The sequence below is a fragment of the Artibeus jamaicensis genome, unplaced genomic scaffold, assembly GCF_021234435.1.
Source record: "Artibeus jamaicensis isolate MK-2021 breed Jamaican fruit bat unplaced genomic scaffold, CSHL_Jam_final contig_685, whole genome shotgun sequence".
NCBI lineage: Eukaryota > Metazoa > Chordata > Mammalia > Chiroptera > Phyllostomidae > Artibeus > Artibeus jamaicensis.
The window spans coordinates 17,838,722-17,853,155 of NW_026521924.1; the positions used below are offsets into that span (position 1 = coordinate 17,838,722).

At 52.1% G+C, this 14,434-nt stretch overlaps 1 protein-coding gene across 2 annotated transcripts in view; it reads right to left on the reverse strand.

The window, feature by feature from the left end:
- Positions 1 to 14,434, reverse strand: part of TRPC4AP (transient receptor potential cation channel subfamily C member 4 associated protein) — a 76,707-nt gene that overhangs the window by 972 nt on the left and 61,301 nt on the right. The window contains exons 9-18 of one of the 2 annotated variants that reach the window (XM_053671338.1): positions 12,281 to 12,423; positions 11,043 to 11,174; positions 9,218 to 9,276; positions 8,942 to 9,043; positions 4,812 to 4,895; positions 3,665 to 3,755; positions 2,467 to 2,607; positions 1,795 to 1,903; positions 1,161 to 1,273; positions 104 to 310 (exon numbers count right to left, since the gene is read on the reverse strand). In XM_053671338.1, the coding sequence (XP_053527313.1) occupies positions 104 to 310; positions 1,161 to 1,273; positions 1,795 to 1,903; positions 2,467 to 2,607; positions 3,665 to 3,755; positions 4,812 to 4,895; positions 8,942 to 9,043; positions 9,218 to 9,276; positions 11,043 to 11,174; positions 12,281 to 12,423 (1,181 nt within the window). Of the gene's footprint in view, positions 1 to 103; positions 311 to 1,160; positions 1,274 to 1,794; positions 1,904 to 2,466; positions 2,608 to 3,664; positions 3,756 to 4,811; positions 4,896 to 8,941; positions 9,044 to 9,217; positions 9,277 to 11,042; positions 11,175 to 12,280; positions 12,448 to 14,434 lie in introns of both variants that reach the window. The other variant, XM_053671337.1, reaches the window with a different exon arrangement.

A 14,434-nucleotide genomic window follows, 5' to 3' on the forward strand; every position in this document is an offset into this window, starting at 1 on the left:
CACCCGGGGGAGGGCCATAGTAAGGGGACAAAGAGTTACCCGCCACATGCCCCAAGCAGGGACCACGCACCCTGCCCTCCAGCCAGCTGGGTGGGGCACTCACATTCTCCAGGCAGGTACTGTCCTTGTCTTTGTGCAGATAATGCTGCTGCCAGAAGCGCAGCAGGTTGTGGAAGTTGTTGAGCAGGAAGCCAGGGTACTTCTTGCTGTGCTCCATCCGCTGCAGCAGCCGTAGGTACAGGGGCAGCCTCTCTTTCCGTCGGGCCAGCATCAGGATCACCAGGCTGGTGTTGAGGCAGCTGACGTTCTCCTGCAAGGCCCCGGCCGGCCGGCTCAGGTGTGTGCTGGCAGCCCCAGCAGCCCCTGGTGGACCTGGGTTGCCACTGGGCAGGGAATGGGGGGCTCCCAGGCCCAGACCCCACAGGGCTCTGAGGCCATGCATAAAGCTGTCCCTGCATAAACCTGAGAGAGGACTGGGGCGAGGAATGATGCCAGTACTGCCAGCACCCTGCCCTTCGCACCTTCCCAGTCCCCATCCCCACCACCACCCTGCCCTGATGCGAACATCATCCATCAACTGCCTAGTTAGAGTACATCCTGTCTCTGAAAGGGCTCAGGCATTGCGCCTTCCAGAAGCTTCGATCCCAGGGCAGGACTGGGTGCCTAACTTGCACTCAGCACTTGTCTGTGGGCAGCAGGTGGGAGTTCACTTTGCATCCCCAGCCCAGGGCCTCATCTCACTGTGTGCGTATCAGATGAAGGTGGTACTAGTGTTACCCCATTTCAGAGAAGAGGTGCGTGAAGCTCGGAACATGATGGCTGCACAACTGAGGGAGGTGGGAGCGAGCCTTGGTCCCGAGCCTCGGTCCCGAGCCCAAAGTGAGCACAGCAGGTGTGGTGGGCTGAGCACTGTCCTGGGGGGTCAGACTAGTGCAACCCTGACTCCTCCCAGCCCGATTGTGACCACAGAGATCCGCTCCCCTCAGGCCCCATCTGTGACACAAGGCACTGATCCCTCATTGGAAAGAGTCCTCGAGGAGCTGGGAGGAACTGAGACATGGGTCTCAGGGAGATGCACTCCTAGGCTGAAAGTGGGAGAGTGGCTCTGTCAAGCTCCAGGACAAGCTCTCTTCCCATCGCACATCTGCAGGGCCTCGCACCTGCGTCAGCGTCTGCACGTGGATGATGTTGATGAGGCGGAAGAGGAAGGACATCTGTGTGGGCACCTGGGATATGTAGGCAAGCAGACGGCACTCGGACAGGACCTCTGCAACTGGGGACAGACAGGCAGAGGTGTGAGCAGCAGGCTTGGAAGGTGGTCTGTGGCTCAGGCCCAGGAGCTGTCACCGAGGCCACCATTTAAGTCTCCCTTGGGACCTGACTCTGAGGCTGGGAGTCCCAAGTGTCAGAAAGCTGATGAAGAGGTTGGCTGCAGCAGAACAAACCTCCCGTTCTGTGATCCCGGCTGAGCCTGTCATCTTACTAGAGACCCCCAGGGAGCTTACCACCGGTCCCTGCAGTCATGTCCAGGGACCAGCTCTCCGCAAGGCCCGCCCCCCAGGAGTCATCACCTGGGTCCTCATCCCCGGCAGTCCCAGCCCAGGGACTGTTTTTTGCATTCTGCTGGCAACAACAGTTTTTCACCTTCATGTAAATGTTGTACGTGTTCATTCAAGGAAGCACGCACCATGGAGAAAAGTGAAAGCAGCGAGGAAAACCGCCCTGAGAGCTACCACCTTAAACCCAGGGAGGCCACACCGGACGATCTGCACTGGTGTTCTGGCCTTGTCTCACCCTTCATGTCCACCTGATTCTCGAACCGGTCCAGTGACAGAGTGACGCAGCGCACCAGCATGTTGGAGTCTACCAGCGAGCTGTTGACCTGCTTCAGGAACACCTGGAACTGAGTGAGACCAGGCTCAGATGGGAGGTGGCGGGCCCCTGCAGTGGTGGTCACTGCAGGGGGCACCGATCTACCCCTGCCCAGGTGTCCTCAACCGAGAGGCTCAGATGAACTGATGGACCTGCCCTCTGTATCCACCAAGCAGCAGCCCCAGCAGCAGCTCAAGCCAGATCTTTTGACACCACCTGCCGTGGTCTTTCCACTGAAGGACAGAGCTCCTCATTCTCACTTCACTGGTCAGAGCTGCGTTTCTGTCCCACACACCCCCTTGGAGCCTAACACACCAGGCCCAGTCCCACTTGCCTGGGTCCCATCACGGCACCCACCACGCTGCATCAGAGCTGTTTTCACAGCCCCCCTGATCCCAACTGTCACGCCTGCCCACAGCCGCTGGCACTTTCATGCCCGGCACAGAGGTGCTAACGAATGCCTGTTCAACACTGCCCACTGACTCCCCAGCATTCTCCACTCTAAAACCAGCACTGGAGGCTGGTAAGGACAAGAGCTGCGAAATAACTTCTGGATAATGCAGCACATCCCGTGGAGCCCTGGGTTAGTCTTACCTTTGCATCAGTGTTGATGTATTTATTGAATCTCTTGAATGCATCAACATTGAATTTCATCAGCTCCCCCAAGAGGTCAAAGTAACTTTGGAGTACATCCCTCGACTTGCACTCGCTGTCCACAATGCAGTACAGGATGTGCTGGGGGCGGGAGACAATGGGGTGAAGGCCGGAAGGCGGCTGAGCCCTGAGGCCAACAGACAGCTGTGGCTGCCACCCCCAGGCTGCACTCTGCTAGCTGCCTGCTGCCACCTCCCACCAGGGCCTGGCATATAGTGCAGACCGCACGACATCTGCCTTGGCAAGCATCCTGGTAGATGAAACCTGCTTCCCTGTCTAGGTTCTCATCTGAGAATGCTGGTGGCTTCACAGGCAGGACCAGGCCCAAGATCTCACAGGAGCTGGGGGTGGGCTGGTGTATGTAGCCACGGCCCCTCTCATCTGCCCAGGGCTCAGAGCTAAAGCCTGTGACCTACTCTGTGGGCATCGAGATGGCCAGGGCTCTCCAGCTTGCAGGCGAGGGAAGCATCTCCAGACGTAACACTGGCCACTGCCCAAGCACTTGAGGCCGCTCGAACAAATGAGGCACAGGGTTTAAGGTCATGAGACACTTTTTGACCCCATGGTTAGTCTTTATGTTTATGAATAAAAGCATTTACACTAAAATAAATGACTTTGTCAATAACTAAAAGCCAATTACTCCTTGATAAGGTTCTCTACGACAGTTAAATTGTTTCCACTTTTCATTTTCCTAGAGGTACGTTGGTACAGATCAATCATGTTCACATGAAGTTTACAATGATTCATGGGCTGGTTTCTTGTTTACATGTGTATATATATATATATATAAAACCAATTATAGTTTTGGCCATTTTGCTTGCTTTTCCTGAAGGCCATTTTTCAATAAAGGGAAATGAACTTTTACTCAACAGCAAAATATCCTCAGGGTCAAAGGCTTTGCTGGGTCACTCCGCAGATACTTCTGCTCCTCTGTGGCCACCCTCAGATCCTTTCGTCACCCGTGAAGCACCACAAGGAACCCACAGGGAAACTCAAGGCAACACTAGGGCAACCTGCACCATCATTTCAAAATAGATTTGGGCGCTCCTGCCCAGCCATCTAGGTCTCAGGACAGGAGAGCAAGCACGGGGCTGGGGGAGGACGGGACACCCACACCCCGGCTCCTCCAGGCCATTACCTCCAGAAGGCCTCGCTTCAGCAGGAACATCTGGTCTGCATAGGAGGTGGTCCCTCGGAGGAAACTCTCCACAGCCCGGGCTTGCCAAAACCTGCGACCCAAATGTTGACCCCTGGCCCAGGCGGCTAAGGCTGCCCTCTTCTGGCCCATGTTCCACTCCCCAGGGGCTGGGAGATGTCTGTTGCCTTCCCTCTATTCGGAAGACATTTATAAAACTTCTGCTAGGCAGCAGGCTTCATACTAGGTACCGGGGACACAGCAAGAGCCCCCGAATTCATGGAGTTGATAGCGTAGTGAGGAACTATGATTCCTCTTTGATTCTGCCTGGAAGGAGCTTGCATCTCAGGGAAGGAGTTACTCCCTGCGAGTAGTGTGAGAATGTACTCTGGGCTTTGTCCTTGCAGAAGGACAGGGGGACATGGAAGAGAGGGGCCAGGAGTATGTGAGGGAACCTGATGGGCATGTGTATCCACACGTGGGCCTCTGGGCTTACACCTGATGGGCTGTCCTAGAAAAGAGGTGGCCTAGGCTGACTGAGCAGCGCTCCAGTGGCAGAGTTGGGACTCTTAGGGGGGGTCCGGACAAGGCAGGCTGAACTGACAGGGGCGCATTCGGGCACGAAGCCTCCTGACGGCTCCCGCCCAGCCCCGGTGGAATGCCTCCCGTCCCCTCTACTCCTGCCCACAGCCTTCGGGACTCAGACAGGAAGCGCCCCGTCCATACCCACCCACCAGCCCGCAGTCAGGGAAGGGCCTTCCTCTGCTCCCACGGCTCCTGGGGCTGGTCCCGGCTCCGTCCTTCCACCCTGCACAAACCACAATCTTTCCGTGCCCGTTTCCCTCAACCCGGGGCAGTCCGTGTGGGTGGGACTGGGTCTGCTACTTCTCCACTTTTCCACACCAGCACAGAATGGGTGCTTGGCGAATGCTCGGTCAGTTCTTAAAATGCACGGCTGGCCCGTGGCAGAAGCTAACACACATACACCTGCTAAGTCAGCACAGGGGAAACAGCTGTTGAGCCCTCTTTTCCCCCACAGTAACCAGATGCTGGCATGAAGCTGCTGACTAAAGAAGGTATTTCTAGCCACTGGAGACACACTTGGCTCCCGGACCCCTCTGGAGTGGCAGATGCCTGTCCCCAGACCTACCTGAAAGACGACTCGGCTGGCTCCTTCTTCATGACCTGTAGCAGACGAGTTAATAAGCCCCTCTTCCCATCACACACCAAACTCCTGAAAAAAATTGATAGGGACACTGACTTCCAATCAAGATGGTAGCATAGGTAAGCATGTACTCGCCAACCACACCAGAATTACAATCTACAGAACAACAATCATTCAGATCCACCAGAAATCTGGCTGAGTAGAAGTCCTACAACGAAGGATATAAAGAAGATGCGCTAGGGCTGGTAGGAAGGGCGGAAACATGGGATGAGCGGGTCCTACAACCCAGGTGTGGCAGATAAAAACTGGCAGTGGTATCTTGGCTGCTGAAGTCCCCTGTGAGGAGGGACAGGTCCCAGCTCCACACCAGGCCCGCATCCCAGGCCTCCAGTGCCAGGAAGCGAAGTCCCCACTTCTGGCTGCGAAAACCAGGGGGACTGTGGCTGAGAAAGACAGAGGGCTCCTGCAGTCCCAGGCAGTTCCTTCTGAGGGGCCCAAACACACTCACTGGGACTCACTCCCTCTGTGCTCAAGTGCAGTGGCAGCCGCTCAGAGGGCACCAGGGACATATGGAGAGGAACTGAATTGTCTGGCATTGGGACAAGGGCTAGGGGGGCAGCTTTCTCTCAGACAGAAGTGCTGGCACAGAGAGGCCACTGTTCCTTTTCTGCACCCTCCTCCCCACAGAGCCAGCAGGCGGGCACTATGTCTGAGTCGGCTAACACTGTTCACCGCACCCTGATGATTCCCTGAGATCCCGCTCCCCCAACTTTTGGGTCACCCCAGCTCTTTCTAGTGGCTTTTTCTATACAAATGGCATGTCTTGGCTCATGCTTCATACTTTCCTAAAATCTCTCAAGCACACAGTGTCTGGCCTTGGTGTGGCTGGTACCTCTCGCTAAATGGCCCCAGGCCTGGCATTAGCAGCAGGTGACTTTGGTTTGCAGCTTGGTGTCCCCTGAGCACCTCCAAGCAAGCCCAGCACAAGTAGCAGCCTTCTTCAGATTGCTTTGTAGAGCATGCTGGGAGGCCCCAGTCAGAACACAGGTGGCAGCTGACCCTGACCTTGGTAGGACACGCAAGAGCCTCTGCACCTGGTGGACAGCTTCATATCACATCAAAATACCACTCAACCACCTTCACAAGCGACACACTCAAGGGGCACACTCAGTGGGCACCAGAGCCCCACTGAAGTCAGTCCTGCTCCATGGGACCAGCCCTTGCACAGCTGATCCATCACAGCCATTCCTTGCAGCCCATCAGCCTGGGGATAAACCCCTCCCATCGATGTGCCAATAGTAATCAAGGCTCAAGGACAACAGGAGGGTCTACAAAGCCCACAAAGAGGTCATACCTGGAGTGCCCAGCTCAGGTGAACAGGGAGGCTGTGCCACTGGACCCTATAGGACACCTACTATATTAGGTCATGCTACCAAGCCCAGGAGATGTAGCAGCTCTACCTGACACACAGAAACAAACACAGCGAGGCTGCTAAAGTGAGACAAAAAAACATGGCCCAAATAACAGAATGAGACTCCAGAAAAAAGAACTGAAGAAAATGAAGACAAGCAATCTACTAGATGCAGAGTTGAAAACACTGGTTATAAGGATGCTCAGTGAACTCAGTGAGAATGTCAACAGCATGAAAAACACTAGTGAGAAACTAAGGATGCAGTAACTGAAACAAAGACGAATTTCCAGGGAGTCAACAGCAGAGATGATGAAGTCAAGAATCAAATCAGTGATCTGAGGAAGCAAAAACCACCTAATCAGGACAGCAAGAAGAAAACAGAATAAAAACCATGAGGACAGCGTGAGGAGCCTCTAGGACAACTACAACATTGACATCACGGGGGTGCTGGAAGGAAAAGAGGGCAAGAAACGGAAAACCTATTTGAAAAAATTACAGAAAACTTGTCTAAACTGGAAACGGACATCCAAGTCCAGGAAGCATAGAGTCCCAAACAAAATGTATCCAAAGAGGCCCAAGACCAAGATACATCATAATTAAAACACCAAAGGTTAAGGACGAAGAGAGAATCTTAAAAGCAGCAAGAGAAAAAAAGCCATTTCTCTTACCTATGAGGGAGTTCCCATAAGACTGCCAGCTGATTTCTCAACAGGCCTGAAGGGACTGGCAAGAATCACTCAAAGTGATGAAAAGCCAGGCCCTACAACCAAGATTATTCTACCTGGCAAAGCTGTCATTTGGAGTTAAAGGGCAGATAAAGAGTTTCCCAGACAAGAAAAAGCTAAAGGAGATGATCACCACCACCAAAACAGTGTTATATGAAATGTTGAAGTGTCTCCTTTAGGAAGAGAAAGAAAAAGATTAAAAATACGAACAATAAAATGGCAATAAATACATATGTATCAACAACTGAATCTAAAAAACAAACGAACAAACGGAACAGAAACAGACACACAGATACAGGGAACATTTTGGTGACTGCCAGGTGGAAGGGGGGTTTGAGGGGATGGGTGAAAAAGATGAAGGGATTAAGTACAAATTGGTAGTTACAAAACAGTCACGGGGATGCAAAGTACAGCGTAAGGAATACAGTCAATAATATTCGTGTATGGTGTCAGATGGGTACCAGGTTTATCAGCATGATCGGTCACTTAGTAACTTGTGTGATGTCAATCACTAGGGCACAGCCTAGGCTGGGCGGCTCGGCCGGTTGGAACACCGTCCTACACCCCAAACAGTTTTGTGTCCCTGGTCAGGACACATGCTTGGGTTGCAGGTCTGATCTCCAGTTGGGGCACATAATGGGAGGCAACCAATCAATACTTCTCTCTCTCTCTAATATCAATCTATGTTCTCAGGTGAGAATCAAATAAAAATTGCTGAAGTGTACACCTACAACAACATAACACTGTTCGTCAACTTTAACTGAGAAATTAAAAATGATTAAAAAAAGAAATCTAAACCCAATACCTAACAGCTAAAACATGTAAATGCAAGATTAAATGCTGAAAATAAACATTTTATACTAAAAAAAAAATTAAAAAGGAGACAGGGACATTGGTGGCAGACCTGAGTGGCTGACAGGCACCTTTGGGCTGGTTTCCCCGCTGACTTAGGTGTGAAAAACAGGGGACATTTCCAGGCCACCCAGATGCCCTCTTGCTCTGCCTGTGTCCAGAGAACCCCACGGCCCCCTTCATTCTTAGAACTGAACAGCCCGAGCATTCACACCCACTGGCAAGTGGTGAGAAATGAGATACACATCCAGTCAGATAGGGCTCAGACCTATGGAGGGAGGCCATTTATACCAAAAGTGGGTTGGGAGCAAGCCATGACAGAATCCACCAGATGGGGCAAAGTCTGTGCCAACAGGGTGAGGGCAGGAAGCACCCTGGGCCTCTGGCTGAGCTCCTGCTGGCCTTGGACAAGTACCTGGGCCTCTGGATCTCAGCTTCCCAGTCTAGGAAGCAAGGGCAGGAGACGAGGAAATGACTCACAGCATGTCATGGGGAAGAAGGGGGAAGCAGGCAGGCAGGGGTTCTGGACCCTCAAACTGTCTCTTTCGAATAAGGCAGCTCTACCGTATCCACTACGCACGAGGCTAATACTATGTACAATTTGAACAAAGAGTTCTGATCCCTCAAGGAAAAAAAAAAAAGCAGCAAGCCAGGGAATTATGACCCCTGTCGTTGGACACAGACCTCCCTGCCCTGACCGCATGGGCCTGTGACTTGCTTGCCTGGTTCCAGGAGACAAGGCAAGCATAACCCAGCAAAAGGAGCTGTACTGAGGGTGAGGGGCCCGCCTCTGTCCTGCTCGGCTGCAAATGCCACCACACCAGTGACGAGGACGTCAGCAAAGGTGAGAGACAAAAGGAGGGGGCCCAGCACATATGACCTTTGGCAGGTGCCCTCTCGCAGCCCCTGCTCCCCCATCTGTAAAGTGGAAGTGATGATGGCACTGCCCCCTCGGGGCTGCTGTGGGGGCTCCAATGACACACTGCAGGTGAAGTTAAGGACAGGGTAGCTACATGCGAGTGAGACAGCACAAGTGCGCACACCTGCATGCACCCCATCTGCGTGCTCTGGGGCACACGAGCAGCCGGGTGGGCTGTGGGTCAGAGCTGCACCCCCTCCGTACTCACCTGTCAGTGTTAAGGACAGCTTCCACCTCGGGGATGTTGGCCTTGAGAGAGATGGCGCTGAGCTCGTTCAGCTCCTGGTTGTTGAGCAGCAGGTACTTGTTCCTTAAACAAAGGGGTTGCGGGGGTTAAGGACAGGAACTGGGGCTGCCAGGTTGGCACTGTGCTAGTCCCCTGCCCTTTTCTTGTGGAGAGGGGAAATCTGAGGGCCCTCCGCCAATACCTTGTACCCCCTGATCTGGAAGGTCAAGGGGGACCCATGGACTCGCTTGTACTTACTCGTGGTGGTCGCTGAAACTCTGGAGAAGCCTCAAAAACTGAATCTTCAAGGTGATGTCCTAAAACACATGTGCACCCCTGATGTTAAGAACAGTCAGAACGTTCCAAAAGAAAACCCCACGCGAGGGCTGGCACGCCCCTCGCTTCTCTGAGCCCCGTCCTCATGTGCAGCGAGGCCCTTCCTTTGCTCAGAGAACCCTCTGCTGACTTCCACATCGGGCCAGCAGCAGGCTGAGCTGAGGTGGACATTTCCTGCTAAAGACACACCAACCCTACTGAATTAAAAATTAACTTAAATTCTTTTAAATGTGAGGCTAAGTTCATAAGGAAGAGAGGAAAACCCACGGGACTCGGAAACGAAGGAGGACTGAGTTCAGGGTGCTGAGCACAAGCGCTGCTGGCGGAAAAGGAAAAGCAGACTTGTTCAGGCCGGGGCTGGGGTTTAAACGCCCTGCAGGGACCAGACAGAACCGAGGGCCATATAAAGCCCAGGGAGTGTGCACAGTCGGTGGAAGAAGGGTCGGAAACCCCCACCTACAGCCCAGAGAGCTGGCAAAGAAGCCTGTCTCTTCCGGGCTGCTGCTGAAGGGGAGCCCGGGAGAAGCAGGACGCCAGGCTCGTGCACCAGAGCTGTGGGGCCAAGACACTGGACGTGAACCTGCCCTGGGGCCCGGCAGCCCCAGGAGGAGCTGGCAGACAAAAGCAAAGTGCTCTGTGGAAACACAAACTTCCGGGACACAGGCTACACAGGTGCTCCCAGGGAAAACAGGTCCCTAAAGGTGACCTCTCCATAAAGATGACAGAACACAAGGCAAAGCTCCACCCTAAGTTGAGTCTAAAGACTCAAACACAAGTATTAGAATCCGAAGAGCAATCCAAAAGAGACCACAAAAAGTGTATTACAAATAATTAAAAAGAGAGAAAATGCAAGAGAACAAAACATTAACACATTTTGAATAAAGACCAGGTAGTTTTTTGACAAACAGCCAGACGGAATGTATTCACACAGAATATATTCACTTGAAGTTAAAGCCTTAAATGGATGGGCTGAAATGCACACGTGACAAGGCCACAGAGAAACACGGTAAACCGGACGATAAGGCACCGAGGAAAGTCCTCGGCACGGAGCAGAGAGCCAGAAGGCCCCACGGCAGTAGACCCGAACAGCGTGCGGCGCTTTACAGTCCCAGAGCTCTTTCCCCCTCATGCCAGTGGCCCGGCCTCCATGCAGCCTGTGAGGCCAGCAGGCAAGGAAGTGCGACTTTCCTTTTGCAGTAAACAGAGGCTCAGAGGTTCAGTGACTCGTTCAGGCTCCTCCAACTAGCCAAGCAGCACAACAGGCCTCCCGACTCCCAACACATTGCTCTCTCTAGGGCACTGTGACAGAGACGAGATAGAGGAGGGCCCTTCACCCTTAAAAGTAAAGCATTTGAAAAACTTTTTTGGATGTAGAACATTGGTGGTATGTGGTTCTTAAAGGCAAAACTATCAGGGGATATAATTACAGTGCAGCAGAGCCCAGGAGGAGGAATCCTTGCTGTTAGAGAATGGAGTGGGCGGCCCTGCCTGGAGGGAAGTGAGCCCCATCTCTGAGGCACACAAAGAGAAGCTGGCTGGAGGCCCCCAAAGAGGGGCTCCCCTGCACAGGTGGAGGGATGGGGTCAGATCCGTCCCCAAGGTGACTTCCAGTTATAGAATTAATAGGTTATGACTTTCAGTTCCTGCTTTACTCTCAAAGACTGAGATTTCAAAGGGTCAAGAGCAGGTCTTGAAACAACTACTTCTGGCAAGTAAAGCTCATTTGTCCCTGGAGTCCCTTGCTCACCGGGCTACAGTCACAGTTCTGGTTGTGACCGTGGAGGACAAGGGCAGATGCTGAATGCTTCCTCCAAATCAGCTTGTCGAACAAATTATTAAGCCCGGGGATCAGCTTGAACTCGGCGATCATTCTGTGGACCTGGATGGGGCAGGAGGGAAAAGGCATGTTAAGATAATGTGAGGAAGGGATCTCGCAAAGCCCCGTGCGGGAACGACAACAGTCTCTGGGACAAAGAAAGCCAGAGTCAACAGGGAGCGCAGAGGTTTACAGGGAACACCCACACGTCCCTGCCCCCACCACACACAAATGTACTTCTTAACTCTGCTCATCAACCCTCGCAATATCCCAGGGGTCACACCATGCAACAGGTCCTCTTTTAAGGGCCCGAGTTTTGGATTCAGATGGCCCAGGGTTTGTCTCTTAACTTCACCACATTCAAACTGTGTGACCTTAAGCAAGTTCCTTAATCTAATTCGCTCCCTGCCTCTGCATATCATTAAAATGAAAATGCCCCCATGCTTCATAGCAGGATTTCAATTGGAGGCAAGATAAATATATAATAAAACAAAACTCTAAAGATCCTAGAAAAATCTACGCAAAGGCTTTAAAAAGTAATCAGAGTGAAAAAGACTTTCCAAAGTATCATACTGTATCACCCCACGCCTAGTTCCATCCCTAGGAGAATTACATAGCCAGAAGGAGAGGGCTACTTCTCTCCCTTGAAGAAGATGATGCAGACTTCCAAAGCTCTCTTCCTCCCTTTGTAGGCTATAGGCCCTTGCTCCTCCCTCCTGGAACTACCTGAAGGCTCAGGGAACCTCAACACACCTGGAGTCCCCCCAGCAGCTGTCTAGTTTTCATAACTTTATATAGGGCTGGGCTCCGATCCACTCCCCCGGCCCTCATCTGACCGGCAACTCCGCCAGTGCATCTACAGAGCAGGCATCTCACCAGTAACTGACCCTTTGTTCTTCGTGTTAACAAGGTCAAGTAACAGGTTAAGCTGCCTGCTCTGCCCTGAGCACCAATGCTTTGCCAACAGATGCTGCCCACAGCAAAGTCTGGTGGAAAGATTGAGCTCTGAAATCAGATGGGTCTCCTCAAACAGAGAAAAGAAAAACCACCCCAACACCTTGCGGGCTCGTTCTGGGAGGCGGTCTGGTGGAGTGCGCGGCACACCACAGCACACACCAGGACACACTCGCTCCAGCCTCCCTGTTCTGAGATGTGGGGGCAAGGCCCACCTGGTTTCGCTGACGCCCCATCAGCAGCACGCAGAGGACATAGAGCACTTCCAGTTTGTACATGATCTCGTGCATAATCTTCATGGACTGAGGCAGCTGGGTCCTAGTTGAAGTGTGAGGCAGGCCATTGTCCTCAGAAGCCCCTGCAGGAGGGAAGACAATGGAGGCTGAGACAGCCACCAGGAGAGAAGGTTGAGTCACTGCTTGTGAGGAAGCATGTTTCTGCCCCTCCAACCTGCCCTGAATAGACTTGAGGTTGAAGAGCCATTAGACCAGGCCCCGATAGCCTCTGAGAGACACAAAACTCCCTCCAGAGGCCAGGCAAGCTTAGAAACTTAAGAAAAATTGACTCTCTAGTTTTAGCTCATCAGTGTTAACACACATTGAAAATATTCTGACACAGCCAAAGCAGCAATGCGATCCCTCCCTTCCCCCACACTCCTTTCTCATGCCACCATCTGACAGCTCCTCCCTGCCCTGTCCCGCCCCAAAAGTGCCCAGACTGGTGTCTAGCAGCAAACCGTGTCAAACTCTCTTCAGGTCACAAATGACTCTGAGTACTTGGTCCCTCTGCCCAGATTCCACAAGGGGGCACTGCTCAAAGACTCAAGGAATCCTTTCTGAAGATTTTTCCATGTTGTTTTTCAAAGAATCTTCTAAACTTTTCTAAGGTTCAACTTTCTAAGGCAGACTAGGCATCACAATGGCTACCGCTGACGCAGATAAACATATTATCTACTGGCGCATTTTCATTTTACCCAGTTTCATTGTCAGTAACAATAGCAGCAGCTAACAGTTATGGGACATTTGGGCCTCTAGGGCGGGTATTTGGGTTTTAGGTGAACCGTCTCATTTATTCTATTACCGAATTAACAGAAAGTCTCTGTGGGTCATGCAGGTCACTGAGGAGCGTCGTGTGAGGGAGGCAGCACAGAAGAGTGGTGAAGGCTGAGGGCTCTGGAGTTCCAGCCTGCAGGCTGGGCAAGTCACCTCCACACTAGGCAACAGACCGCTCTGTACACTGGGAATGACCGCAGTGGCCCAGTGCGTGGCCAAGAGTACTAGGAGGACTGAATGAGAACACAGGAGAAGCCCAGCCCCTGATCCTTGGGAAGACTCACTCTTAGGTCCCTATCATTTTCAAAGGTCACTGGCCAGAGTCAGGAGACCTTAGCAGTTACTTCCCCTCCGTGACCTCATTTTACAAATGAAAAGGCGAGTCAGTACTACAGAGGCACTTTCACGACCTATTGGAAGTGCTGCCCTAGAGGCTCTTTACAAAGGCCAGAAAAACTCTCGGCACAGAGCAGTGATTACCACCTATTTCAGGAAAGGGGGCGTGCAACAAGTCATGGTGACGTCTGCATGTTGATATCATGGTGTAAGAACCTAACTTATTCCACCTTACAGACTGGAACTACTTTTTCCAGGCATGTTACGTCACTAATATAAAGTCACGCCTCTGGGAGAAGAGCAGCTGCTGGATGAGGAACGACTGTGAGGCACTGAAAGGGTTGTTAAGACCAGGCGGTGGGGCCCGACTGCTCAGTCCGAACCTGACGTGTACCATCCACTAGTTGGGTAAATCTGCTGATATCACGGAGCTCCTGTATCAATCCTCATCTGTAAAGTAGGGATAATGGCAATAGCACTTATCTCTTATCAGTGATGCAAAGATGAAAAGATTCACTGTGCTGGAAGTGCTTTAAACAATGGCCAGCACACGTTGCAACATGTGTGTTAAATAGAAATAAAAAGACACTAACTCTCAGTTTTTCTGATAATACTTACTTGCTATTTGTGTTTTCTTCTTGATTTGCAAGCTCTTAACGCCAACTAAAGTTATAGTGTACAAAGACTTAGGAAAAATTTACTGGAGAAAATCTAGTTAAGAAAATTCTATTTTTTTCCACAGATTTTCCTGCAGGTTGGGAGAAACACCATCAGTTTCTGCATTGGGATTCACTGGCCCAGCCCCCTGAACCATTTAAGAGTCCGATGGCCCGTGGAAGGGACCTAGAGAGCTATCATGCAGAAAATCCTGCCTCTGCTGCAAAGCTGTGTGGCCCCGAGAGCCTCGGTGTCCTCGTCAGTGAGCACCGGGGGTGGGGGTGGGGGACTGCAGGAGAGGGTGTCTCAGGAAGGAGCAGGTGC